This window comes from Aythya fuligula, chromosome 2, assembly GCF_009819795.1.
Source record: "Aythya fuligula isolate bAytFul2 chromosome 2, bAytFul2.pri, whole genome shotgun sequence".
Classification (NCBI taxonomy): domain Eukaryota; kingdom Metazoa; phylum Chordata; class Aves; order Anseriformes; family Anatidae; genus Aythya; species Aythya fuligula.
This window is the reverse complement of record NC_045560.1, coordinates 126655816-126682510: the sequence shown is the minus strand read 5'-3', so window position 1 is coordinate 126682510 and position 26695 is coordinate 126655816. Positions and strand designations below refer to the sequence as shown.

The 26695-nt window shown below is 36.5% G+C and overlaps 1 protein-coding gene across 1 annotated transcript in view; it reads left to right on the top strand.

Annotated features, from left to right (window-relative positions):
• Positions 1-26695, top strand: part of STAU2 (staufen double-stranded RNA binding protein 2) — a 166688-nt gene that overhangs the window by 51969 nt on the left and 88024 nt on the right. The window contains exons 7-11 of the mRNA XM_032182097.1: positions 2014-2121; positions 9287-9499; positions 13228-13365; positions 16574-16705; positions 20335-20395. Of these exons, the coding sequence (XP_032037988.1) occupies positions 2014-2121; positions 9287-9499; positions 13228-13365; positions 16574-16705; positions 20335-20395 (652 nt within the window). The remainder of the gene's footprint in view (positions 1-2013; positions 2122-9286; positions 9500-13227; positions 13366-16573; positions 16706-20334; positions 20396-26695) is intronic.

Sequence of the window (26695 nt, the reverse complement as noted above, 5' to 3'; positions counted from 1 at the left end):
AGTGTAGCTGGAAAACCTAAAAATTATTGACTTAAAGGCTTGCTGGCCAAGTGCACTCAATGTCAAGACCAGGGAACTGTATATTATGTTATGCAAATTATGCAAGTGACTAATTATTCCGTCTTTCAAAGATAAATTATATGGTTTGAAGCTAAATGAAGCTAAATTCATCTAACTTCATTTTCTATGTAATAGTTCTTGCCTTTGCTAAATCTAGCCAAGAGCTATCCAATATCTGTCCCCTATATGTATTTACAGTTTATGCTTAAGTAATTTTTTTTCTTTTTGTAGAACTGATAGTGTCTCTGTGTAAAGTTGTTCTCTAACCAGCTGTTCATCCATTTGGCTTTTTTATCTGCCTTTCAGATTATCAGCATCCTTTATATATCAAACTTAATTGAACATCATATTGAATAAGATTTTCATTAAGGTTGTTAATCCACTTTTTGTTTGATATTCTGTGTATCTGAAAATACATTTTGACTTTTAAATATTGTCCTTTTAACTCTGTTCAGATGATTATTCTCAGCAAACTTAAGTCCTTCACTGAATCAATGCTTTGCTTGTCCTATAATGACCTACATTCCTGATTTCAATAGTACTTTACATTCCATTATATGAAATGAGCTAGAGGTCCTACATAATTTCATTCTAACTGCCCTTGTTGCAGCTTTACACTGTACCCTTTATTTTCAGCAGGTTCTACAGAATTTATCAGTTTTGTCTTGTATTTAGCTCCAGATCAATTGCAGGGAACTAAATTGCTTTTTCAGAGTCAAAATTTTGCAACCAGTCAGACAAACAGTGCTCCAAGTCTCCATGTTATACTTGACTACAGCTGCAATATCTGGTCCTGCTTTATGTTAGATAAACTAGACATTAAGAATTAACAAATGGTAGATACAATATTGATAAATGTCATTGTTATTGTGAAGAGCCTAATGCTTTTTGATGTTGTTTTTTAGCTTCAGTGTCTGGATTTTGTAGCTGTGCTAGTGGTTGAAGATTTAGATCAGACTTTATTATGTAAGATGGAAACTGCAGGAATCCACCTAGTTCAGCCCAAACTTCTTTGATGTTTACCTCCACTAATAAAAATTTAGGATTCTAGCCAAGGCTAGAAGGTTGTTGAGAGATCCCAGTTTGAAACATTCAGAGTGTTGCAGTTTGAAAGTAGCTGAGAGATAAACCTCTGGGAACTAAGGAAAGCGTGTCCTGGGGGCAAACACCAAAAGGCAGCAGTTGCAGAAGGCGATAACTGTTTGGTCCCCATGCTGTTGGTTGTCTGAGAAAAATAGGACTTACCTAAAGTGCAAAGCAAAGCTGAATTTTAGGCAGGATAATGTTTGCATATGCCTTTTGTTTTTTTCTCTCTTATCCTCTCTGTTTGTTATGTTCCTATGGATAAATAAATAAAGTTCTGTGTTGAGCAAGCTGTTCTCTGTCACTACCTTTTCATACTGGTCATAACTCCCAGAGGGAAGTCTACGGAGGGGCCATTAAACAGCTGGACCTGCTGAGGACACCTGTAACCTGGTGACCCAGTCTAAGTGTGGGGGTGATTCACTGAATTTCTTCTGAGAGAAGTACAGTATTCAGCCCTTCTTAGCAAGTGTAGGAGACTTGCTTGGAAGGGGTACCCACAGAGAGACTATAAAGCAGGTCACAGGTTCTTCAATACTCATGTTTGAAGCATGTATTCAGATGATAATTAACCGTGCCTTATTAATGGCTAATTTGTACAAGTTATTTTGTTATCTGTCGTTAGTTTATAAAATAATGTGTACATGCTACTTTAATGTGAAGCGTAATTGCATCATATATATATATATATACATGTATATTCACAGGTCAGCAGGTGGCTGGTAGTGGGGTGCTGAGATGGGTATATGAACACTGATTTGCAGTGTGACCAGAGAACTCAGAAGTGTCTGAGAAGTGGGGAAAAGAGCATGTTATATTACTTTTTATCTTCTAAAAAAATTATTATGATCACATGTTCTTCATTTTCAGAATGGAGAAGCAGGAAAAGAAACAGAAGAAGATAAAGATGCAAACAAGTCTGAGATAAGTGTAGTGTTTGAAATTGCTTTGAAGCGCAATATACCCGTCAGTTTTGAGGTATGTGTTCTACATGTACGTTTGCTTAGAAGGTATTAAAAAAACACTAACATTTAACACAGTTGAGAAGTTAGTTCTTTATGAATATAACAGTTAAATTCATGTAAGTTATAAATAGATAATTTTGGTAATGTATCAAACTCATAGAATCACAGAATGGTTTGGGTTGGAAGGGGCCTTAAAGATCATCTAATTCCAACCCTCTGCCATGGGCAGGGACACCTCCCAACAGATCAGGTTGCTCAAAGCCCCATCCAGCCTGGCCTTGAACACCTCCAGGGATGGGGCATCCACAGCTTCTCTGGGCAACCTGTGCCAGTGCCTACCACATAGTACAGAATTTCTTCTGAATATCTAATCTAAATGTACCTTTTTTGGTTTAAAAGCATTATTCCTTGTCCTATCCCTACACTTGCTAACAAAGAGTCCCTCCACAGCTTTCACATAGGCCCCCTTCAAATATTGGAAAATCACTATGAGGCCTCCCTAGTGCCTTCTATTCACCAGGTTGAACAACCACAACTCCCTCAGCCTGTCCTCACAGGAGAGGTGCTCCAGCCCTCTGATCATCTTTGTGACTCTCCTCTGGACTCGTTCTAGTAGGTCCATGTCCTTCTTGTGCTGAGGACCCCAGAAGTGAATGCAGGGCTCCAGGTGGAGTCTCACCAGAACAAAGTAGAGGGGAAGAATCACCTCCCTCAACCTTTGGCAATGCTTCTTTTAATGAAGCCCAGGATATGGTTGGCTTTCTGGGCTGCAAGCTCACATTGCTGTCTCATGTTGAGCTTCTCATCCATCAAAACCCTCAGATCCTTCTCATCAGGGCTGCTCCTAATCTATTCTCTCACCCTGTATTTGTGCTTGGGATTCCGCTGGCCCAGATGCAGGACCTTGCACTTGGCCTTGTTAAACATCATGAGGTTTGCACAGGCCCAACTCTCAAGCCTGTCCAGGTCCCTCTGGATGGCATCCCTTCCCTCCAGTGTGTCCGTCGACTGCACCACACAGCTTGGTGTCATTGGAAAACTTGCTGAGGGTGCTCTTGATCTTGCTGTCGATGTCACCGACAAAGATGCTAAACAGCAGTGGTACCAATGCTGCCCCTGAGGAACACTGCTACTGATCTCCACCTGGACATTGAGCCGTTGTCTGCAACAACTTGAGCGTGACCATCCAGCCAATTCCTTAGCCACTGAGTGGTCCATCCATCAAATCTGTGTCTCTCCAATTTAGAGACAAGGATATTGTGTGAGACAGTATCAAATGCTTTGCACAAGTCCAGGTAGATAATGTCAAAATCTAAGATACTGACTTTTTATTATTAAATTAGGTGCTCTTTCAAAAGAATTATAACCCTAATATTTGGTTGGAAACCAGTGGATGGTAGAAAGACAGTTCAAGTATCTGTTTTATAATGCTAAACATTCGAATTAGTGGCCATGCTCAATCTGACTTGAAATAATCTTCAAAATAGAGTCAGACAATCTTTGTGTAAGCATTCATACAGTACAAAAGTTCCCATTAAGATACTTTGCATGTGATGCTCTGTTTTCAGAAAATCAAGACTATCTTTTTATCTTCTACACTGTTTGATTCCTTATCTGTCTCTACTTAAGCCTTTATCTATGAATCTGCCTCTGACACCTTTGTTTACCTTAAGTAACAAAGAATATTTGGAATAGCTCCAATGCAATCAATGAACTGGCTGGGAGAGTGAGTGATCGCAACAGCAGAATTTTTCCGATGAGAAAGTTCTTACACAAACTAGTTGTAAAAATCTGATGTTATTGTGTTAGGAACCACCAGACTTCCAATCTATTTTTATTTATTTATTTAATTAATGCAGAAAAAGCTGATGTAAGTGGTATGTTAAAATTGTTGGCTTTTACTTTTCTGCGTATTGTTGTGCATGTATACTGAGTAACTATGAAAAGGACATGGGTAGTGCCTATACTGGTGATGGTTGTTTTCTCCAGTCATTTTTCCGTTTGAAGTATATGCACATATTTGCATACCAAAAAATAAATAATGGTGTGGCATCTCGTACAGTGTGCTTTATACAATTTACTGCTGTGTTTGGCCCATATCCATGGGTTGGCCAATGTCAGATGAGCTATTTGGACCTTCTGAGAAATCTGTCAGAAGGGAGGTAAGTGAGCCAAAGATACTGACTGTTGATTTTGACCAAGGAATTCCTTGGTTTAACAAATGGATTTGTGCTTTATGTATATGGTCTATAATTGCAATAAATACCATATAAACTAACTAAAATATTAAGAAAGTAAAATCTTGAAGGGTAAAACTGAGGTGTCTGGGGTGTTGGTGTATCAATTTGCAGCTATGTGGAAAGAATGCAATTTCTGTGTAAGATCAGACGAAATGGAAATCCATGCCTGTGTTTCAAAAAGGAAGGTTGTAATTAATGTTTCAGTTTTCACATAAGTCATTTTCTACCTTAAGTATTTAAAAGTACTTGGAATAGTTCCATACAAGTCAGTATACTAAAATACAGCGAGGTGAATGGTCATGGATCAAAGAATAGCTTGGATATTGGAATGGAAAGAGGGGTAGTGCTTTGAATATGCTCTTAACTTCATTCCTATGATTTAGCTTGTTTAAGGGAGAGCATTTAGTAAGGAGAGAATGAAGGCAGAGATGCTCAGTATGGGAAAAGTCTAATGTGTCCCTTGCCAAAGAATGTTAACAACGTTGAAAAAGACGTTTTCTTGCTCTCCTGACAAGTTTTGTGTTATTTCCTGCCTTTAAATCTAAGTGTAGGTGACATTTTAAAATAGAGTTTTGATTTAACTTGGTACTGGCTTATATTTCAATAAATCTGCTAAGCAATTATGGGTAATCCCCAGGATCTGATGTTTCTAATAGGATTTTATTTACAAATGGCTTTGTGTTATTCCAGGCAGGCATCAAAGCTTTCTCTAGCATTTTTTTTGTGCGATAGCTATAAAGTGATCTGCCTTTTCTTCATGAAGCTTTAGCAAATGTTCCAACAGTGCTGTGTTATGCAACCAAGTAATGGTCATAAAGATATGTAAAGCTCTATGTAAACACATTCTCAGAATTGCATAAGGGGTGCAAAATAAGGAGAGCATGCAGAACCCAGTGGTTTTCTTTTTTTTTTCAGTGTGAATATGAACGTTGAACCAGTGCATGGTTTCATTTCAGCTGTTCTGCCACAAGGAGTTATGCACTCATTCTGTTCATCCTGTTTTGTATAATATGGATAGTTTTAATTGTCTTGGAGCTTTAGGAAGAATTTTAAGGAATTTCTATCTATTAATTCAATAACTAAAATAAAAGTTCTGAAAAACAACAAGCTTTATGCCATACCGACCATAGGTGTATCTTTACTTAACCTTTATTTATCAACTTACCATTCAAAATACAGCTTTCAAAGCATATGTGGGACTCTTGATGAACAATTTTTAAGAGGGATACAAAACTGTTTTCTGTAGGAATTGTTATAATAGCTCTGAGATGCTCATTCTTATTATTATTTCCTCCTTGGAAACAGTCTGAATTCTTGCCTCTTTGGTTCTCTTGCAACATAAATGTTTTTTTCTTTCCAAACTTGCCAGTAATGAGTTAGGTGAGTCTAGAAGACATAACTGAGGTCAACAGCTTAAGGTGTTAGAACAGCTACATAGAAATGATACAGTACTCATATCAGGCATTAGATGCCTTGGGATGTTTTGGGTTGCTGTTTTATTTTCAGTATTTTTCTTTGGATTTGGATTTGAAAAATAAACTATTTTCATTCTCAGTTTCATTCTTGGAATCAGAAGTGAGGGGGTGCAGTGACTGAACAGACAAATTTTGTGCCCTATCATCCCCTTCCAATGCTCTGCTGGGAAAAAGAGGGGAAGTTTGTTGCGTGCCAGTCTGATCGCAGCGAGGCAGAGGCTTATTATTTTGAGCCAGGAATGGAGCAAACTGCTGACTCTGAAAGGCTGAGCCAGTTCTCAACATTTTGCACCCATCTGGCATCTGGCCTCCTGGGCATGAAGGCTTTCAGACTGGATGATAGACGTACTGAGTAGTTCTCCTTCTCCTGTTTTAGTAAACCATCCAGGATTTTTTAGTTTAAACTGGGAAAATCTGGCATGTCAGCCCACACAAGCACATGGAGATACATTGATATTTTCTAAATAACCGTGGATGTAGGTGACATGTTTTTGTTGACCCATTCTTTGTCTTTTCTGTTATTTTTTTAATGTCTGTTTAATCTTGTCACTGTCTTTTGAATTTTCTACCTGTAGCCTCATTAATAATTGAAGCAGCATTGCTCTTTCATTGAAATCATACTGCTGTTTTTCATTTGTCAGCATGATTCATTAAATTGAGCCAAATTCACTCTTGATGTAACTTGACCTTAGATGTGTTTTGGCCCCATGTGTTTTCTCTTGCTAGAGTTATTCTTTAAATCAGTGGAACAGAAAAGAAAAGTGTATTGAACTGTCACCCTTAATCAAATTCTCAACTTTAAATTAGCCATGATTTGATCCATAGGTCATATCTTTCAACTGAGGAAATGGTTTAATGTACTAATGCATATAGTGTTCTTGGATAGCAAAGGCTGAATTTCTTTTAAGTGTTTTGTGTGCCAAGGCTTATAGAACAACTGTTTGAAATCATATGGAATAAAAAGATCTAAAATCTGGGCTTAACCAAAAATGTTGTTAGGTAAATATTTTTTTTGCTAAATTACCAATTTTGGATGTTTAGCTGGATCCAGATCCTATCCAAATCCTATGAGGTTCATTCCTTTGACAATACAGACTTTTCTTTTTTTCTTGTACTCACTAACAAAGAAACAGTTTTGAATGTTTTCCAGCCTATTATTTACCTTGTGTCACATACCTAAAAGTTTAAAAGATGAAAATCATGCCGACATACATTAGTTTTATATTAAGAAATATATTTTCATATATATGTTTTAATGTATATGAAAATACAGTTGGGTTTTGTATTAAAATTCTTTTTCATATATATATTTGCATGCATTTATATATATGAGAAAACTTATATAAAAGTAATATTTAAGGAACCCAGCAATTATGTTTCTTAAGCAAGTTATTTTGTCCTTTTTCATCTGGTCAGTATACGCATTGTTGTATATTTTATTAATGCACTGTATTGCATATAAGTAGAAACACCTATATACTGGTATTAGTAAGACCACAAAAAGATTAAGGACCCTAGTGATGTTAATTCAGCCCTGCTTTTTTACAGCCAACGTGTTGTAATACTTGGGTAGCCCTGTGCACCAACTGATTAAGGTTACACCTTTAGGACAAAGAGGGAAGCAGCGTGCTGAAGGCATTTAGCACAGGTACAAAGCCCTCGTGTGCCTGCAGGTGGGAAATCCTGGCACTGGGCTCATCACAGCTCTGGTGCGGGCTGTGCAGCATCCCCTGGCTGAAGCTGCCACAAAAGCACATCCGCCTTCTCATGTGGCGAAATGCTAGTGGGCAACTTTCAAGTGAGGTAATCTTGAAAACACTTCTGAAATTATTACCTTGAATCTTAGAGTGGGAACACTCCCAGACTGCAACGTAAAAATCCCATGCTGGCACAGATGCCGTCTTGTTCTGGGAAAATGCGGACAAAGTTGTCTGTTAATTTTCATTTTGTGTCTTTTTATTGATATATGCTCTGATAATTGTATTTGCTGGGTGAAATTGCCACAAAAGAGAGCTTAAAAAAGAAATACAAGCCTAAAGAGACCTCATTACAGTATAACAGCAAAACTAAATAATGCAAGGGACGTGACCTTGATAAAAAGAACTTTAATACAAAACATGTTGTAATAATATTAAGGTTGAAGGTTTCAACCCATTAAAAAAACAGTTATTGCACCAAGAAGGCCCTAGCACCTTTACGTCCATTTCCTTCTGCTCAAGAATTACACTTTTTCAATGAATGATTTGATGTTGCTGCACCTCCTGAAAAAGTATGCATTTGTATTGATTTTGAAGACAACGAAACGAGGTGCCTGTCAGATGCTCTAATCTCTCCTTATAAACATTACATGCAACAAAGATTAAATTAGGTAGCTGTTTCCGCCCATCAAACAAAGTAGCTGAACCTTTTCCCAGATGAAGTCTCTAATTCCTGATAGACATTATCCAGACCAATAAATGTTGCATACATGAATATATGGTTATCTTAGCACGTGCAGTACTGTGATTTGTTGGGTAACTACATTCTAAAAGTATAACCGCCTCAAAGGAGACTTGCATGTGTGCAAAAGTGAAAACAGAAAAAATGTAGTGGAGGGTGCACCATTCAGAACATCTCAGTTTTATTTTTTTCATATTATTGCAACTTTTAGTAGAGGATGAGTACTTCAAATGGGTTTTCTCACTGTCTTTCATCCTTGTTATGTTTAGAAAGGGATGAATGAATGAAAGATTTCAAAACTGATTGTTTTTTTTTGTGAGTTGTGGTGGTTCTCTTGATTTTTCTTTCCTGTACTGTTGGGAGGGGCAGCTGAGAGTTGTGGAGACGATGCTACGGCAGCCTTGCAAATGTGCATGGTATCTGTCTGAGCTATGTGGCAAGGTAAGAGTTGAGAGCAGGCAACGCTGTTTGCAGCTGGGACATAAAATATCCTAATAAAAAATACAGGCCTGTAAGATGGAAGTTTGGGACCATGCATGAACAACCTAGATTTCAATGATAACAAAAAAAATAATGAACAGATTAAAGTGATGTCATATAAACATAGTTTTGAATATGTTGTATGGATAGGTTGTATGGACTATAGCAAAGCCTAGTGGACCTTCATGAATTAAAATTCTTCACTATGTGAAGCACCTTGCAAGGAGAAAACAGTAGCCTTGGTTTAAATATCTGTTATTGCCATGTACTGTGTTACTGATGTATAAAACATTTTGAAAATGTAGGTCTACTGTATTTTCTGTGAAGCACTGAATATGATAGTTAAATTTGCGCTATCTAATCAGTGTTAATTTTCTATCCTCAAACCTGGTACTGCAATTAACACTTGTCCAGATTTTATGAAAACCTATTCAGTTGCCTTCAGTTACCAGAAAGAATGCACTGGTAGTAAGTACATTGCAGAGATATAAACATTGTTATGTTCTTATAGGGTGATTTGTCTCCATTTATTTTTGTTTAAAAGGTGATTAAAGAAAGTGGACCTCCTCACATGAAGAGCTTTGTTACACGAGTTACAGTAGGTGAATTCACTGCAGAAGGAGAAGGGAACAGTAAGAAACTCTCCAAGAAACGTGCTGCAATGTCTGTCCTACAAGAACTAAAGAAGCTTCCTCCTCTTCCTGTTATTGAAAAGCCAAAACTTTACTTTAAAAAACGTCCAAAAACAATATTAAAGGTATGTGTCTGCCCCTGTCAGAGCTAAGAATATTTGCTTAGAAAGTAGCAGTTACTCAGATTTAAAGCCAGTAAAGACTTGCTTGCTATTTTCTGTCAATATAGTTACCTGCTTGTGCTAATACACCTGTATTTTTTAAAAAATTCTTACAGCGCTGTGAAATTATCTGACATAATGGCTTGTAAGGTGCTGTCCCTTAAGAACCCAGCTCACATCACTGACATCAGCAGAAGTTTGTTCAAATGTAGTAGAGGATAGAACCCTCCGAGCAGCTCTGTACAGTCGTGTAGATTTTAAGCATCATCTTCTTTGAGAGGCCTTATTGGAATATATGATTTCTCCCTTCTCTTTCTCCCCTCCTCAGTTTGAAGAATATGAAATAGTAGTTATCTGGGAAAATGTTGCACAGTCCAGCTTCCTCCTCTCATGGAGCTGGATTTGGGAGTTTTCTGAGCTCAGCTTCAATCAGTTGTAGTTCTTGAAACATTTAGGGAAAAAAAAAAAGCAAAACACAAGAGTTTGTTCACATCTCAGCCTTGTGTGTCACTTGTCAAGCTCTGAAGGAAAATAATTTCTTTGTTTCATGTGGCTGTATTAAGGTTAGTATTTGTTCTTCAGCTCAAAAAAAATAAAATTGCAGACCAGCCCACAGAGGACTTGTGGACCTTGAAACATCTCTCCATTAAAATATATGCTGTCTCAGAGGATGTTAATATGCCTCTTGCTGCACTGATGAGGCTTTGTTCAGAAGCTTTGAATTCTTCTGAGCTCAAGTTTCTTAAATGATGCTTTTACTCTTGGTGGCAGTAGATTTATTACCACTTCTAGAATTCAGTCAATCTGCAGTGACTAGCCCTGGTTTGTGTATTCATCCTGAATTCATATAGAAACAAAGAACCATCTGAGCTAATTAATCTTTCACTTGACCTGACAAAAGCAGCCACATAGTGTCCATATATTTATGAAGCATCACTGTCTAGTCTCAGCATTGTACAGCTAATCGGATTAACTTGTCATCTCCTCAGTCCAGATGAAGATGCTTTTGCAAATGGTCAAAATCTTCTCCATTGCATTTTATTTTAGGAAGTGTTATTCTGTGAGGCAGCAATTAAACTTTTTGTACGTGGCTTTCTATTGTCTGGCATGTTGGATAGTCATTTACAGCTATACAAAATAATATCATGTAATGTATACCTAACCATTCAAACTCATGACAGATTGGTGTAGATGTTGGTGGAGAGTTGGTCACTTTTTGTCTAGTGTTACACAGTTACTTCTGCTTCATAATATGCAACCTCAAGACTAGAACTGCAGGAAATATCAGGAAACTTTCATGTCCAAACCCTGTACCTTGGAATATAGCTGTAGGACCTAAATTTCATCTCTTTTCCTGAGAGGAAAAAAAGCTTTTTAATTTTTCTGAATTAGAAAACAATGGGAATGATGCACAGGTTTTGATGAAATGCACAGCTATGTCCACAGCTTGTGTTATATTAGGCTAGGCAGCATTGCACCAACACAGTGTGAGTATGAAATATGGCTTGAACTCAGTCCTCATTGAGTATTGCATAGATGGATTGTGAAAATAAATATAAGAAATGAGTGACTGCTGTATACTGTATGCTGTATACAGTATCTGTATACTGAGTATGCTGAGTGCAGGAACAGCCATCTAGAGTAAGCAAATACTTTGGAGATAGCAAAACTGGACTTGGAAAGTGTACAAAGTACTCCATCATCTTTCACTTTTCATTTGCCTTCAAAACAGAACAAATGATTTCTCCTGAAAATCTAGGGTAATTAGATACCTGGCTCCTACTGATATTCAGAGGATATAATTCTCAAAAAACTTCTAGGAAAAAATCATCATAAAATGTTATTACATGCAAAACCATCAACATCATTTCAGCTTCAAGGATCTGAAAGCTGCAAGATCTGAAAAGAGTGATTTTCTCTGCTTGTCTCATTTTAAATGAAAGATGCTAAGGGTGTAATAATGTAAAAACTTCTCAGTTTACTATAAACCATTTACCATTACAGTCTTAAACTGAATTATCCAAAGTTGGTCGTCTTAGAAACAGACATTAATAGTCAAAATAACCCAAATACGTAGGAAGTTTTTATTTTTTGAATATCCGGACTCCTGAAATGCTTTTATTGTGTCTGTTTCTTTTAATTTAACCTGTACGTGCTTTGAGCATCAAAAAAAAAGTGACAATAACTTCTTTTTACTTCTATATATATATATTTATGAGGCTATATCTTATGGCCTACACTTTATTTAGCCTGCTTTCCCTTTGTCTGCACCTGGCTCCTTGCCCACACAGCTGCCCTTGTGCATGACATTGTCTTCATTCTTTCACCTACATCTTCTCTAATGACTTCAGCAGTTACACTAGGAAGGATTTGCTGCACAGCTTTCTTAATATAATATCCCTCTCCGGTCTTTGCCTTCAATTGCTGATCATCTCTTTAGGTTCTTGACCACTTGTTTGCTATTATTTGAGAACCTCAAATACGCATTAATTTACATCTTCTCTTATACTGCAAATACCTTCAGAAAGAGGAAATATTGCAATAACATAAAGACAATTTTGCATTCAAATGCCATTTATATTTGTAAGTACTTCTCTTGTGTTGTGGCATATAAATATACTAAATATAACCACAGATAAATGTGTTTGAATCTTAATTTCTTCTCTTTTCCTTCTACCAACAATATTTTCATAGCTGTTTGTTTTGACAGAGCATTAAGAATAATAACGTACTAAAAGGATTTTAGAACTAATACAAACAGTTTGCAAGGACTGTAGTTTTTCACCTGTCTTTGTAATCTTGGACAGACCAGTTTCTCAGATCTTTTGTTTTCTACCATCAGATCAGTTCTCCCATTAGCAATGCATTTTGATACATTACTTTGAGGTTTATTGTCTGTAATACTTTGTGGGTGGCTCACAGTGTGCAACATTTCTAGTCATTGGAGATATTCCTCTCTTTCTCTTCTCTATCTTCACTGCCTAAAAGCATTTGAGGCTGAATTCCTATAGCATGCAAACAGAGTAAGCTTTCTTCACCTTTACAGAATCACAGAATTTCTAGGTTGGAAGAGACCTCAAGATCATCGAGTCCAACCTCTGACCTAACACTAACAGTCCCCACTAAACCATATCCCTAAGCTTTTGGTTGCATTGTAGGATGGAAGATAGGACTGCAGAGATGGAAGGCTGAGAGAAATGCAGTTTGTTATATGGCAAATCTTTTTTGTCCCCATATAAATCCACCTCTTAATATTACTGCATGTTTCAGTATTGTGGCAACCTATTTTTAAGGGCTAGAGGGATGAGTCATAGAAATAGGACAATGAAATATAATTGATGAATGCGTTTATTTTTATCCATCTCTGTAGTAAATAGATAGATGAAGGCATCAGTAGCTTACCAATGACAGCTATGCCCACTACCTGCAGCAGTGGCAGGCAGTAGGTGCATATTATGTGCCATGGTTTTGAGATTGAGGAATTCTCCTGTCTGTCTCATGATCAAAAGATGGTATAAAATGTATCGTTTTTTTCGCTATTAGAGAAAATTATTATTTTCTCTATTCTCTATTATTATATTCTATTATTATTTCTCTATTTTCTATTAGAGAAGAGGTAGCACAACAGTTGTACAGATCTACAATACTAATGCACAATGAAATTATGGTTCTTTCTCTTAAACCTGTTTTAGACTGGACCAGAATATGGTCAAGGAATGAATCCCATTAGTCGTCTGGCTCAGATCCAACAGGCCAAAAAGGAGAAGGAGCCAGAATATGTTCTTCTTTCAGAGAGAGGAATGCCTCGCCGTCGAGAGTTTGTTATGCAGGTATCATCTGCTGTTGTGTTACAGATAGTGCCTTTGCTATGTCATGTTCAAACACAAGAAAAATGGTGGCATAATATAAAGCTTATCCCTCTGTGTTTATCTCTTTGATTTATGGTTATTTATACAACAGAAGTGTGAAACACAGTAGCAGTTTGAACTGCCTTCTTTCTTTTGGTGAAATGAATAGCAATTAGATAATTTGCCCTCTGGAAGTTTTCCTTGCAGTGGTTTTACATTTTTATGCTATTATTTTTATTTCACCTAATTGTTTCTGATTTTATCCCTAATGTTACACTTTGTAAATGATTTACTTACTTTCACTTGTCTTTTAGAAAATTTTGCAGTTGTTGAATGGAGTATTGCACTACAAACAAATACTCTGAAATATGGAGAATATGCTACATGTTACCAAACATTTTGGGTTTAAAAAGTAGCACTGTAAATCTTCTAAGAACTCCTTTCAGATTTTCATCTGTTTGTTGCTTTTGTTCCTATTTCAAATGCAACAAAAACAGCCTTCCATCACACATTTTAGCCTCTTAAGTTAAAGAATTTGTACATAATACACAAACTGTAGATCACTAATGCACTAATGTTTCTTTTCTTTTTTTTTTTTTTTTAATCAGAAACATTTTCAAAGATTTGATGTAGCCATGATATATTGTGTTAGATAGCACAACAGCAGGTTAAGAAAAATAAGGAACGGGAAAGGATTCTTCTTTCTTATGTTTTCACTGAGGTAATTTTGTGACAGGACAATCCAGAACAGCAAACCTGAGCATGTTTTGACTTGTTGACCACAAACAACACCGAAATTTAAGTTCTGATCACAATCAGAATATGCTTTTCAAGCACCTTCTTCTCCAGAAATCAAAAAAAAAAAACAAAAAACTTAAGTCTTTAAATCCTTCCTTCATATCTATCTAGACAGGCTAGCAATCATTTCCTTGGATCTCAGTGGTCTTTCTTGACAATTTATTTTCTCTCCAAAAAAATAAATTAAAAATAAAAATAATAATAATATATATATATATATATATATTATATATATATAATATATATATAATATATATAATCGTGTTCCTTTTGTTCAGGTTCAGATTTATGAATATAACTTGGATTTCCATGTTTTTGTGCTATCTGAAATTATTTGAAAAAGAGTGATCTTGCCATAGACCATCCCTTTTCACATGCTTGGACCCTCCAGTGAGAGATCTGTATCTGATCTGTATGCATTGGAAAGATGGGCTGAGAATTTGGTTTTCCACTGAAGGATTCTCAGTAGTGGTAAAATACTTGGTTTGAATCAAAATGGAATCTTAAAAGCAGTGAATACACAGAGGATTCCCCAATCTGAGAAGGCTTGTGAAAGAAAAAATCAAAGAAATTCCATAGATCAGTTGCTTTTCACTGTAGCCCAATTTTTACCCTTTTCTAATATTTTCACACAAAGATCATCCCTCTCTTTCTCCTGCCTTCAGGAAGTCTCAGTGGATTCATTATGACATGCAAAAAACCTTATCAGAATAAAAAGCCTTTGTATAAACTACTTAAACAATGTTTTCATTTAATTTAATTGAATGTGGAAGTAAAATATCCAGAGATAATATGTTCATTTTTATCTGTCACACAAAGAGCAAGTTTAGATGTGATGAAATGGATCCAATTACTTGTCCTGACCACTAGATAAACAGAAGAAAACCTCTGATGACATTAGTTGGTGTTCTGTTCCCAAAGTTAATTTCAGAAAGCTCTTTCTCTTTGTAGTCAGACCTTTAATCCTTGATAGAGGTTATAATAATAGCTAAACCAGTTTTACAGGTCTGAGAAATAGCAGCACATTGATTTATTGTGAGCTATGTTATAAATTATCATTTTGTCTTGTCCCATTAAAGTCCCTCAATTTTATTGCATATAAACTTGTAGCAGAGTGGCTATTTTCTAATTGTGATTGTAAAACTGCATAGAAGTTAAGGGGTTTATTTCAAGGTTATTAATATTTCTGTTTTATGTAGTTGAATCTTTTTGTTTAATTATATATGTATTCCAAAGGGATATTCATGATCATTATTATTTATTTACAACCCCTTCTTTCTATTTTGAGTTAATAGGTATTTGAATAAAGAAAAAAATAAAGGTTTCAGGAAAATATATACATGATAATTTAAGGAAAATGATTACTTATTGAATAACATAAATGATTGAATCATATATTATTTATTTAACAATCGTGTGCCTGTTTTTCATATTTTTTTAAGCTTTTTCCAGAATGTTTCAGCTCATTGACCTCTAAGGTTTCTTTTATTCAGATTGCCTTGGGTATTTTATTAATTTTATTTTACCTTGGGCTTACTTTGTAACTTGGTTTTGGGATCATAAGCTATTTTTAGAGATAATTTGGCAAATAAAATGGCTTAATGGACAAATTGAAATATAATAATTAAAAGACTATAAATATTGCACAAATTAATAGCAGTGATAGTGCTCATACCTCAAGGACTGCCTCTTTCTGGATATTCGTTGCCTATAATTTGTGTTTATTTTGAAGTTTTAACTTCTTCTTGTTTTATGTAAAGCATCTTGTTGGAAATCCTTTGGGCAGTACAGCTCAGAGGTGCAATGAAGATTCTTCTTTCCAAAGACCATTTTGATAAAATCTTGTCAGGTGTAAGGGCAGGAAAAGAAAACAGCTCCCACCTCTGTGTTTCTTGCAGTGCAATGAAGTGGGAGGAATGCGAATATGGTTTTCATATTTCTATAGAAGCCTCTCTTTTATATTTCCAGGTCATTGTTTGTCTCTCCATTGTTCTCGATACTCTCCTGATGATGCTGGGGAACAAGCACTCCCTCAAGGAAGAGGAAGTCCAGATCCTGTAGCACATTCCACATTAAGAAAGAGGGGGGAGCAAAATTAAGGGAGAACAGGGTTGACACAGAAACTGGCTGAAAAGAGGGAGTTCTGTATGCACACCACAGATATATAAAAATGTAGGTCTTTGGTATGAGGTTGGGGACTTTCTGAAAAATTTAAGCAAGCTCATCTTTGGGAAGCAGTATTGTAGTCCACTTTTTGCACTATTCTGACTTTTTCCAGATTGCTTCTGCATCAGAAGAGCTGATGGTTGTTGGTAGATCAGCAAGATTATCGCATGGTGATATTAAAGGGTCTTGCATTTATTATGATCATGATCAATATTTTCTTTTTAAGGTAAAAGTAGGCAATGAGATTACTACTGGGACAGGCCCAAACAAGAAAATAGCTAAAAGAAATGCAGCAGAAGCAATGTTGCTACAGCTGGGTTACAAAGCCTCTACCCCTCTTCAAGACCAGACAGAAAAGGTGAGAACCAAATGATTTTATTAATTTTCATATCTGAAATAGTCATAGCTGTTTGTTTTTTTCACTGAATATGCAATAAAAACGTTATAGAAAATGCTTTCAGATTTGATGGCTGAGAAAGAAAATGCATGTCAGTGTTTTTCTGGAGAAGGGATTATATTTTAAATTCACATGTGTTACAGGTATATGTTTCTGTATTAGTGATGTGCAGATCAGGCTTCTGGCCCATCTTGACTTTATTGATGAAAGGTTTTGTAAGCAAAATGGGATGTTAAGGCTTTGGTTTTTGTGTCCTGAAAAGATCAGAGCAAGGTATTTGGCTAAGCTGTGGACTCCGGACAGCTTCTGTGATACATACACCCAAAGTCACTGCATGTGTATATTTTGATCACAGCTTAAATGTTTGCTGTGACTGCACCAGCCAACTGTTGACTCAGGTCAACAGAATGTTCTGCTGGGCTTTTATTGGGACCACATGATAAATCTGTATATAGCACTGTTGAGTGGTTAAGAAGGCCTGCTGCTGCTGCTTTGTTTTCTTACATTCATTAACCTATTGCTTACAAGTGCGTTGCCTTTAAAAACACAACAAAACAAAGCAGGTATAATTACATACTTGAAGTAGTAAGATAGAAGAAGGTATCTTAGAATTGATAAAGCATCGTGGTTTAATGTTATTCTGAACAAAATAAGCAAATATGATACTGTACACACAAAAGGTGAACTACTCAAATTTTATGAAATGGGAATATTCAAGATAATAAAACACACTTTCATAGCTTTGTAGAGTTTAAGAGCATAAATACTTTTAGAACATCTGGAGTGATCTTCTCTATACAACAGAATGAACATGTAAAACCAATAAACAAGTTAGTTTGTGTAGATTTTAGTTCTCAAACTTAGCAGACAGCTTATCACACAGCAGGAGAGATTGAAGTACCATCTGGATTTGGGGTTTTTATTACCAGATCAGAATGCAATGGATCCGTGAAACAAAGAGTTAATGCAAGAAAACCTTTTTTTTTTTTTTCTTTTTCCAGAATAAATTGGAAATTTTATTGATTAAATTTGGAGTGTCAGGGTTTATTTCATTTGACAAATATGCGGTTGAATATCTGTACACAGTATGAATGAAATGTATTCTGAGTGATCTGAGGGGTGCCTTAATTCAGTATTGAAAATTGGTAGCATCCTTGCTTCAAGAGTCTGCAGTAGCTGGGACTTGGTTAGGTCAAATCTGCTCAGATAGTCTTCTCAGCTAAAATATGTCTGGTGCTGGAGGAGAAGGAAAATAGCAGTTAAATCTCTACCAATTTGACCATTGTAAAATTTCTTCCATATAAATTGCACCATAAAGTTCTGTCATTAGAAGATTTGCATCCCAAATGGGGCCCAGTGCAGGTTAGGCAGACGTATCAAGTTGGTGTCTAAATGGGGAATTGTCACTTCTGTTGTTTTTGATGTTTAAAAAAAACAACAGGAAACTTCTCCTCCTAACCCCCTACCCACCGAGTCCTTTCATCCCCTTCCTCCTTCCTTAAAACAAACAAACAAACAAAAAACAAACAAACAAACAACAACAACAACCAAAAAAAAAAAAAAAAAAAAAAAAAAACCACAAAGTCAATGTTCTTTCTTCCACAACCCCTGATGTATAAAATGCTGCAGTATTCATTCTTCCAGTGAAGACCTCAGAGTGTTGCAAGAGTCATGCATGGTGCCCATGGCAGCACAGGTATTCCAGGTAATGTAAAAAAAAAAAAAAAAAAAAAAAAGGCTCTGCTCTTTTCTGAGGTAATCCTGTACCTGGCTGGAATAAATCAGTAGTGTATGTGTAGAGCACTGAGGAGAGCAATTTCAAAGTGCCATGGGAGATTTTTCGCAGCTACCAGAATTTTAGTTCTATGGATGAGAGTGAAGAGTTGTAGTGTTTTCATTTTTCATGTTTTCACTTTTTAATTTCTCCTTGCCCCCTTTATTATCTTAGAAGAAAACCAGGGTATATTGCATCCATTTGACACAGCATAACCAAAGATAGTTTACCGATAATTGAATTCTTGATAAATCCCCCATCATGATGATGCTAATAAACAACAAAAAGAGAGGAATGAGAGGAGAGCTGGAAAAGTTTTTCTCATACTGTAATAGTGCACTTGGCAGATTTTTCAATCATTTTCTTCTGGATTCATACTAAAACCATGCTGTTGTAACAGACAGCTGTAAGTTCAAATATATTTACAGATTTCAGGTTGTATATTCATTTGAAGAACTGTCTTTGTGATGTTTTCCATGGATATACTTATTATGTGGTTCATTAATTTCACATAACTTTCTTTGTTCATATAAAGTTTGTGGAATTGGGTGACCGGTTTGAGAGGCAACTCTAAGACCTATCCTCTCTTTTCTATTAGATATCTCCCTTTTTATTGCACATTGCCTATGCTGTAAGCGTATTGGTATGTACATGATGAAGAAAAGCAGGGAAACAATCTTTGGAATAGTTGGTTTGCATAGTGTGCTCTTCCCTCCTTTTTCCCCAGGGAAAACATATCATCTAGTAGTCTGCCTTATAACAGAATAGTAATTTATGCAGCCTTAACCTCTGAGATGTAACAGAACCATGGACCTGTTTTCAGAGGTAGAAGACATAGAAGGACAAGGACAGGACAGCAACACTGTACTCTGTCCTGGTTGGCAAACCAGATGGGTTCTGTCCTAGGGACAGGCTGCTGTCAGATTTCGGACTACTGGCTCTCTCCTTCACATCTCCTCCACTCAACAATTAACCCCATCAGCCCCCTCTTCCGGAGCAAATGATGATGACTTTTTAATGGTGTATAGGCTGCGTTGCTGCAAGATTTTCTGTTTGTGTGATAAATCCCAAGGAAATCTGAAAAGGATCATCTGCATCACATTAATTGAGATGCCTGTCAATAGTTCATAGTTCATGAGAAAAAGTGGACTTGTTTCTCTGCATTTACACATAAATCTAGAACATGGGTACCTTACTTACTGTGTAGACTTTAGGAATGGCCTTATTCTGATCTTCCATGTTAATTGCTTCCCTTTTCTGTGTCAGCATAATACTGAGCATTAAACATAACAAAAAATAACTTCCTCAAAATATCTAGATATTAAAATAATGGATAATTGCAAGAGTCAATTTTGCTTCTACTTCAGTAACTAAATGGATTCCCAGCAAGTAAATATTTTAAAATTACACCCAAAGTACTTTGTAGTGTTTATGCATTCTTTCATAGGCAGATATTAGGATCTTCTTGTTTTAGAATGTAATTTCTCTGTCATCTGTGTATATTTGCAGTTGAGAACTACTTAAAATATTTGATTTTAAGTCTGATTTGGTAACATGCTGTGTTGAGCCTAATCTTTGGGGAAACATTTATATTTTAGTGTTAGGCAATAGTTGTTAATGTTTATTCTTGAAGGGTACATTCCTCAAATAACCTATTTTAGACCAAAATTAAGATATGTTAGCAAATATGTGTAAGCAGATGTGGTAATCCCAAGTCACCCTTTTTTAGAGTCTTTCAATCAAATTTGTAATTTTGAATGTTCTGTTTAAGGAGTTGTTTGATGTTTACTTATTTGTCTTTTTCTACCTGTTTCAGCTTGGAGAAAACAAGAGTTGGAACGGCCAGAATGTTGGGTTTCCTGAGCCAACAAGTAACAGTAAGTATCACTTTCTAAATCTTTATTTATTCCTGCTTATTTTTGTTTCTGTAGGATTTAGATTATTCAAGGCAAATAAAATGTTTTCTATAAATTTGCAATTAAATTAATTAACTCTTGAGCATCCTCTGTGTGAGTGCAGGAACAAGAAGATTCTTATTTACCCCTCTTTTTATTATTATTTACTATTTTAACAAAATCAAGACTGGTGTTATTAAATCATCAAATCCTTCAGGTTTAAAGGGATTTTTACAAGTTTTCTAAACTGCAGAGCCAGTACTGAGTTCAGACAAGGTTGCTTGTGTCTTTTTCCTGTTTTCCAGGGATGGAGATTTCATAGCTTCTCTGGGCATCCTGTTCCAGTGCTTAATTATACTCACACTGATCTTTTTAAAATTTATTTTTATTCTTGTTTTTCACTTTTATCCAGCTGGAACATGTCCTGTTTGTTTGATAATCATCTCCAGTTCTGCTTCTATATAACTCTCTAAAGTGGCTGATAATTCTATTCTATGATTCTATGATAATGCCTTTCTTCAGTCATTGGAGACTTCCCCTAATCTCCATGACTTTTCAAAAGTGACAGAGTGGTCTCAAAAGAACTTAAGTTGGTTCACTCTACACCCTGAGACACATCCCATCTGGTCTGGTGACCAATTATAGCTTGAAAATTTCTCTAGGAATCATTGACTGTGATCTCCATCCGCTCCTGGTAACTTCTCTTCTCTGAGCTCTTTCTTTAGACCCAGAGGCCTGTGAGGCCTTGTTTATGAAGAACAACTTCAGTTTCACTGCAGTAGTTAATGAATTGCCTGACCGATCTAGTGGCCTTCTGTGATGGAGTGGCTGCATCAGTTGACAAGGGAAGACCAACTATCATCATCTACCCAAACGTCTGTAAGGCCTTTGGCACGGTCCCATACAACATCCTGATCTCCAGATTGGAGAGAGATTGATTTGAAGGGTGAACTGTTCAGTGGATAAGGAATTGGCTTGAAGGCCACACCCAGAGAGTGGTAGTCAATGGCTCTATGTCCAGGTGAAGGGCAGTGGTGTCCCTCAGGGGTCTGTCTTGGGACCAGTAGTGTTTAATAACTTTATCAGTGACATAGACATTGAGTGCACCCTCAGCAAGTTTTTGAATGAGAACAAGCTGAGTGGTGCAGTCAATCCAGCAGAAGGAAGAGAAGCCACCAAAGGAGCCTAGAAAAGTGGGCCCATGTGAACCTAATGACGTTCAACAAGTCTAAGTACAAGTGCTGCACCTGGATCGGAGCAATCCCAGACGTGTACAGACTGGGAGAAGAACTCATTGAAAGCAGCCCTGCAGAGAAGGACTGGGGGGTTCTGGTGGATGAAAAGCTTGACATGAGCCAGCAGTGTCTGCTTGCAGACTAGAAGGCCAACTTGCCTGGACTGCATCAACAGAGGATTGGCCAACAGGTTGAGGGAGGGGATTTTATCCACTCTGCTCTGCCGTTGTGAGGCATCACCTGGAGTGCTGCATCCAGGTCTGGGGCCCCCAGCACAAGAAAGATGTGTCTGCAAAGATGATCGGAGGGCTGGAGCACCTCTCCTATGGAGAAAGTCTGAAAGAGCTGGGGATGTTCAGCCTGAAGAAAAGAAGACTTGTTGGTGGAGACCTCATTGTGGCCTTTCAATACTTAAAGGGGGCTTATAAAAAAATGAAGAGCAACTTTTTGCTTGGGCAGACAGTGACAGGACAAGGGGGAATGGTTTTAAACTAAAAGAGGGGAGGTTTAGATGAGTTGTTAGGAGGAAATTCTTCACTCAGACAGTGGTGAGGTGCTGGAACAGGTTGCCCAGAGAAGCTGTGGGTGCCCCGTCCCTGGAGGTGTTCAAGACAAGGTTGGACAAGACCCTGGGCAGCTTGATCTAGTGGTTGGCATCCATGCCCAAGCAGAGGGGTTGAAACTAGATGATCTTTGAGGTTCCTTCCAACCCAAGCCGTTCTATGATTCTATTAGTACAACAAGCCTATGCGATTCTGCTAGATTTTTTTCCTGGCTTTGGACTTACTGTAGTGTGGTAGAGATAATATAAATAGCACTTTCTTCACTCTTCCACGAGTCCTATATTCTTCTCTAGAACAGTTTTGAGCTTTGAACTTCTTAAGAGTACAAATTCTTATCTCCCTCAACTATGGATTGTATTATAGATGGACACGTGTTAGCTGTCTTTTTTGCCAATTTGCATCCGAATGACTTGGTCCAAAATCGAGTTTTTAAGGGGATTCAGTTGTGTTCCATTATATATGAAGTCTTCTCAGTGGCTGGAACTATGGAGGAGTTGGGAAGTAATTTGTGGTTCAACTTACACAAAAGGTTGCCAGTATTTGAAATTATCTTGGATTCAGCATATGCCATTGTGTTTCACTTAAAGGAAGGATTTTTCAGGATCTAAGACTTATTATTAATTGCTTCCTTCCAGCCCTATCTTCAGTCCCCATCAGTACTTCTAGATTATTGCTGTTTGCATTGTCGGAATCCCTAAGGACACGGTCTGTGAAACATCTGCAAATGTTAACGTCTTCAAATGTTAACATGTTACAGTTCAGGACAGCAGAATAAGATCTCAAGCTTTTCTCTGCTATCCTTCCAGTGTCTTGTAGCAAAGATATGTACTGATGACAGTGTGACCATCTACTATACCAAGAAGGAAAAATGATGTCTTTCCCTAGTTTAACCTGGCAAAAATACTTTGGTGGTCACATGTGTAAATCCAAATCCAGGAGAGCAAAAGCACACTCATTCAACAGAAAATTGTATCAATTATTTGTATTTTAAACCTGTGGTAATCATGGGACTCTTTTTTCACAGATGGACCTGTTCACAGAACTTTTTGCAGCCACCATGTTCCATAGTACAGGAACAAATTTACAGTCTGTTTTGCTTCGTGGAAGACATTTCTAGAAGCTCTTGTTTCCATTCTAGTGATATCCAAGTAAATTGGAAATCAAATGATACATAGCTAACATGATAGTAGCCACTGAGCGTTTCTGACAGTGCTGTTCAGAGAGCACAATGCTTAATCCCTTGAATCCTTATTTTTTTTTTCCCAGTCTATCATGAATGATAATCAACTGATTAAAGTGTATCATTTTTGCTTTCAGAGGGCCTGGGCTATCCTTTTGCAAAATAGGAAATATTTGAACCCTGAATGCTATAAACAGGCATATAATTTTTTTTTTAACTGATTTTTTTAAAACTCAAGAGCCTTTCTGATTCTAGAGTATTTTCTTTAAAACCTACAGCTTAGCTATAACAATAGCATTTGAGGAGATTTGAATATGTTATAGTTACATAGAGGACAGACTGATCTTTCTTCGCTTTATAGTCTCCTCTAGGATTTGTGGAAGACATAGAAATGCATTTTTCTTTCTAAGTGTTATTGTGGTATCACCCCTGGCTGAAGAACTTGCTAATAGGCCTTCTTTTTTTAGTTTCTAATAGAAGACACTCTTAATATTTGTAAATTAAAATGGCCTTGATGATAGATTTATGAATCTGCTGCATCAGTTGGCACTCTATTAAGGTATTCTTATACATAGAAAATCACTGTAGTATCTTTTGTACTGTAGATCTTTCAATATACGAGTATCACACCATTCTGAATATACAGCAGCGTACAGGAAGGAACCACATACTCCTGGGTAGAAAATGCATTGAACACTTTTGTATGTTACTTAGGGAACCAGTAAGTTCAGTTGATAGCTTCCTATTGAATGGCTCTATGAAGAGGCATTTTTTTCAGGACATGACTGAGGACAAAGGATTGCAACATTTGGAGATAGTATTCACTTGACATTTGTCACCTGCTTTCCATAGGCATAGTCAATGTTGGAATTTCCTGCTAGTATTTGGTAGGGAAGCTGTCTTCAAGTATACATTTACATGCGAGCACTTTGCCTACTCTTCTTCTGGTAGAATATTATTTGCTAGTTTTCCACAAAGGAAATGCACTAGAAACCCTGAAGAAGAACTAGAATTAGTGAGAGATTTCCCTGTATACACCCACTGATCTTCCCCTCAGCCTCAGAGTCCAACTTAAGAGCTAGTTGACTAACTAGAACTGAGTTAGTGTGAAGTATGTTCTTTTGCATTTAAGAAGTGATCACCTGCATGCGTGAACTCTTCTGTACCTGTGAAGCACGTCTTTTTTTTGAGGCGGCTCCAAAGAAGCTCCCCTGTTTAAGATCAAAAATGTTGCATTCTTTCAAGTATGAATATGCAAATTTATATTTAAGAACAACAATTATTGGTAGGTGTATATACTGTATGTATCTACTCTAGCAGAGTCGGCATTATTATAGGGCATTTTATGCAAGACAAATGGAACAGCTTCCTCAATTCTATTTCCTTGGTTATGAGAGAAATATACATTTTACATTTGTTGTAATGCTAAAACATAGCTTTCAGTGGTGTTGAAAACCTAAGGTAGGCTCTAAGATTGTTATATCTACCATTTGGCATCTCTTATTCAGATTTCCAGTAATTTTATTCCAGGAAAACTATTGTGTCCTGTTAGGAAAACATATTATTCATTGGTTCCCCTTGGCAGGCAGATACTCTTTCTTTGTGTTCATTCTGCACTATATTTTCATCTGAAACTGTGTGAAATACAAACTGGAATAGTAAAGTGAAGTTTCAGTATGACAGAAACAAAAATTATATATTTTAGTAATCTGCAGAACAGATTCCATTGTGCTCTTATTACGTAGTTTTTGCTTAGAAATACCCTTCAGTCTGTATCCTCCTACATACTCACTGGAAGCATTTGTAGTATTCCCTGTTAAATGTCCTTGAAAACTAATTTTTCCCATTCCCCTCTGTTATGTACTTTTGCAGCTACCATTGCAGCAAACCTCACTTCTGTTCCTCCCACTCATTGGCAAAGCTTCTTCTCATTGATTTGCTTCTTTACCTTTCCTCTTTCATAATCTTAAGGATGACTGGAAACAAGAAGCTATTTGTTTCTTGGTTTGGGATATCTTAGACATTTTTCACACGTGGAATAACAAGAGTGATGAGTGAGTTTTTTCCCTGTTGCTTCTGGAAGTGACATTAAAGACAACATTCTCTGGGCACAACCCAGACGTTTGCAGCCCATATAGGAGATACCTACTGTCAACAGGATGTTCGTTTATTTCTCAGGCTTTGTCTTAAGCAAGTATCAGCAAAAACAAGATGTGAAGCAAATAAACAGTCCTAATGCAAATTCTGTTCTCTTGGGAACATTCAGCTTTTGGTTTTATTTCTCTGGATAGGGGTAATCATGAATATCATACACTACATGTTCTGGGAGAAGCTGTAGACGAGAGTAAAATGTTTAAAAATGAAGAACAAAAATTTTTTAAATTAAAAGAAATAAGTGTTTTGAGTGTTTTTATATTTTATATTTCTAAAAGGAAAAAATGACTCTCATAGTCTCTGTTGCCCCACCCTATTTTTCATAGACTGGTTTCCCTTTATTTCCAGCAGTTTTGGGGGTCACAAAGTAAATTTTTAAAAACTAATGATAAAAAAAATTACATTCATAAAAGTCATTACCTCTCTGAAAAGGACAGGCTCTTTGTTTTTCTTGCCTAACATTTTATTACTAGGGATTCCTGCGTGACTTTACAATTTTTGTTCTTCAGAGTACATCTGCTCCTGCTGTTTGTTCACCACCTGAAATCATAATCATTTGTTTGTGACATCACAATTAGTTACTGTGAAGATGATTAGATTGTTACCAACAGATGACTATGATTTCAGATGGTAAATGAGCAGCAGGAACAGATGATCTCCTAAGGAACAAAGATACTTGATCTCATGTAATTGTTCTCAGTAGAAAACAGGCTATGAGAAAAAAAGCAAGTAGATATTCAGAAGAGTTTCTTAAATCTGTAATGAGGAATTTCAGCATTTGTCCTTATATGGTCTTTCTGTAAGCCCTAATTGTATGGTTTTATTCAAATTTGTATTTTGAAACATCTTCATCCTTTTTTGGGGGGAGGAATAAATGCAAAATAAATAATCAATTTATCAGCTTTAACATATGAATACATCTTTACTTTAGAGGAAATAAAATTTGTGTGAACTACATATTTCTGACACTTGGTGATTTTATAAAGACTTCATTTAATAGTCCTCTGTAAGTTTATTTTTCAACTAGGGATTTTGGTGAAGCCTTCCAGTAGCTAATTTAATACCTCTGTATTTCCATAAACAGTAACTGAAGCCAAAAGTTTGGGAGTAAAGGTTTGTATAGTACTTCAGATGTTTTTTATTGGAATTT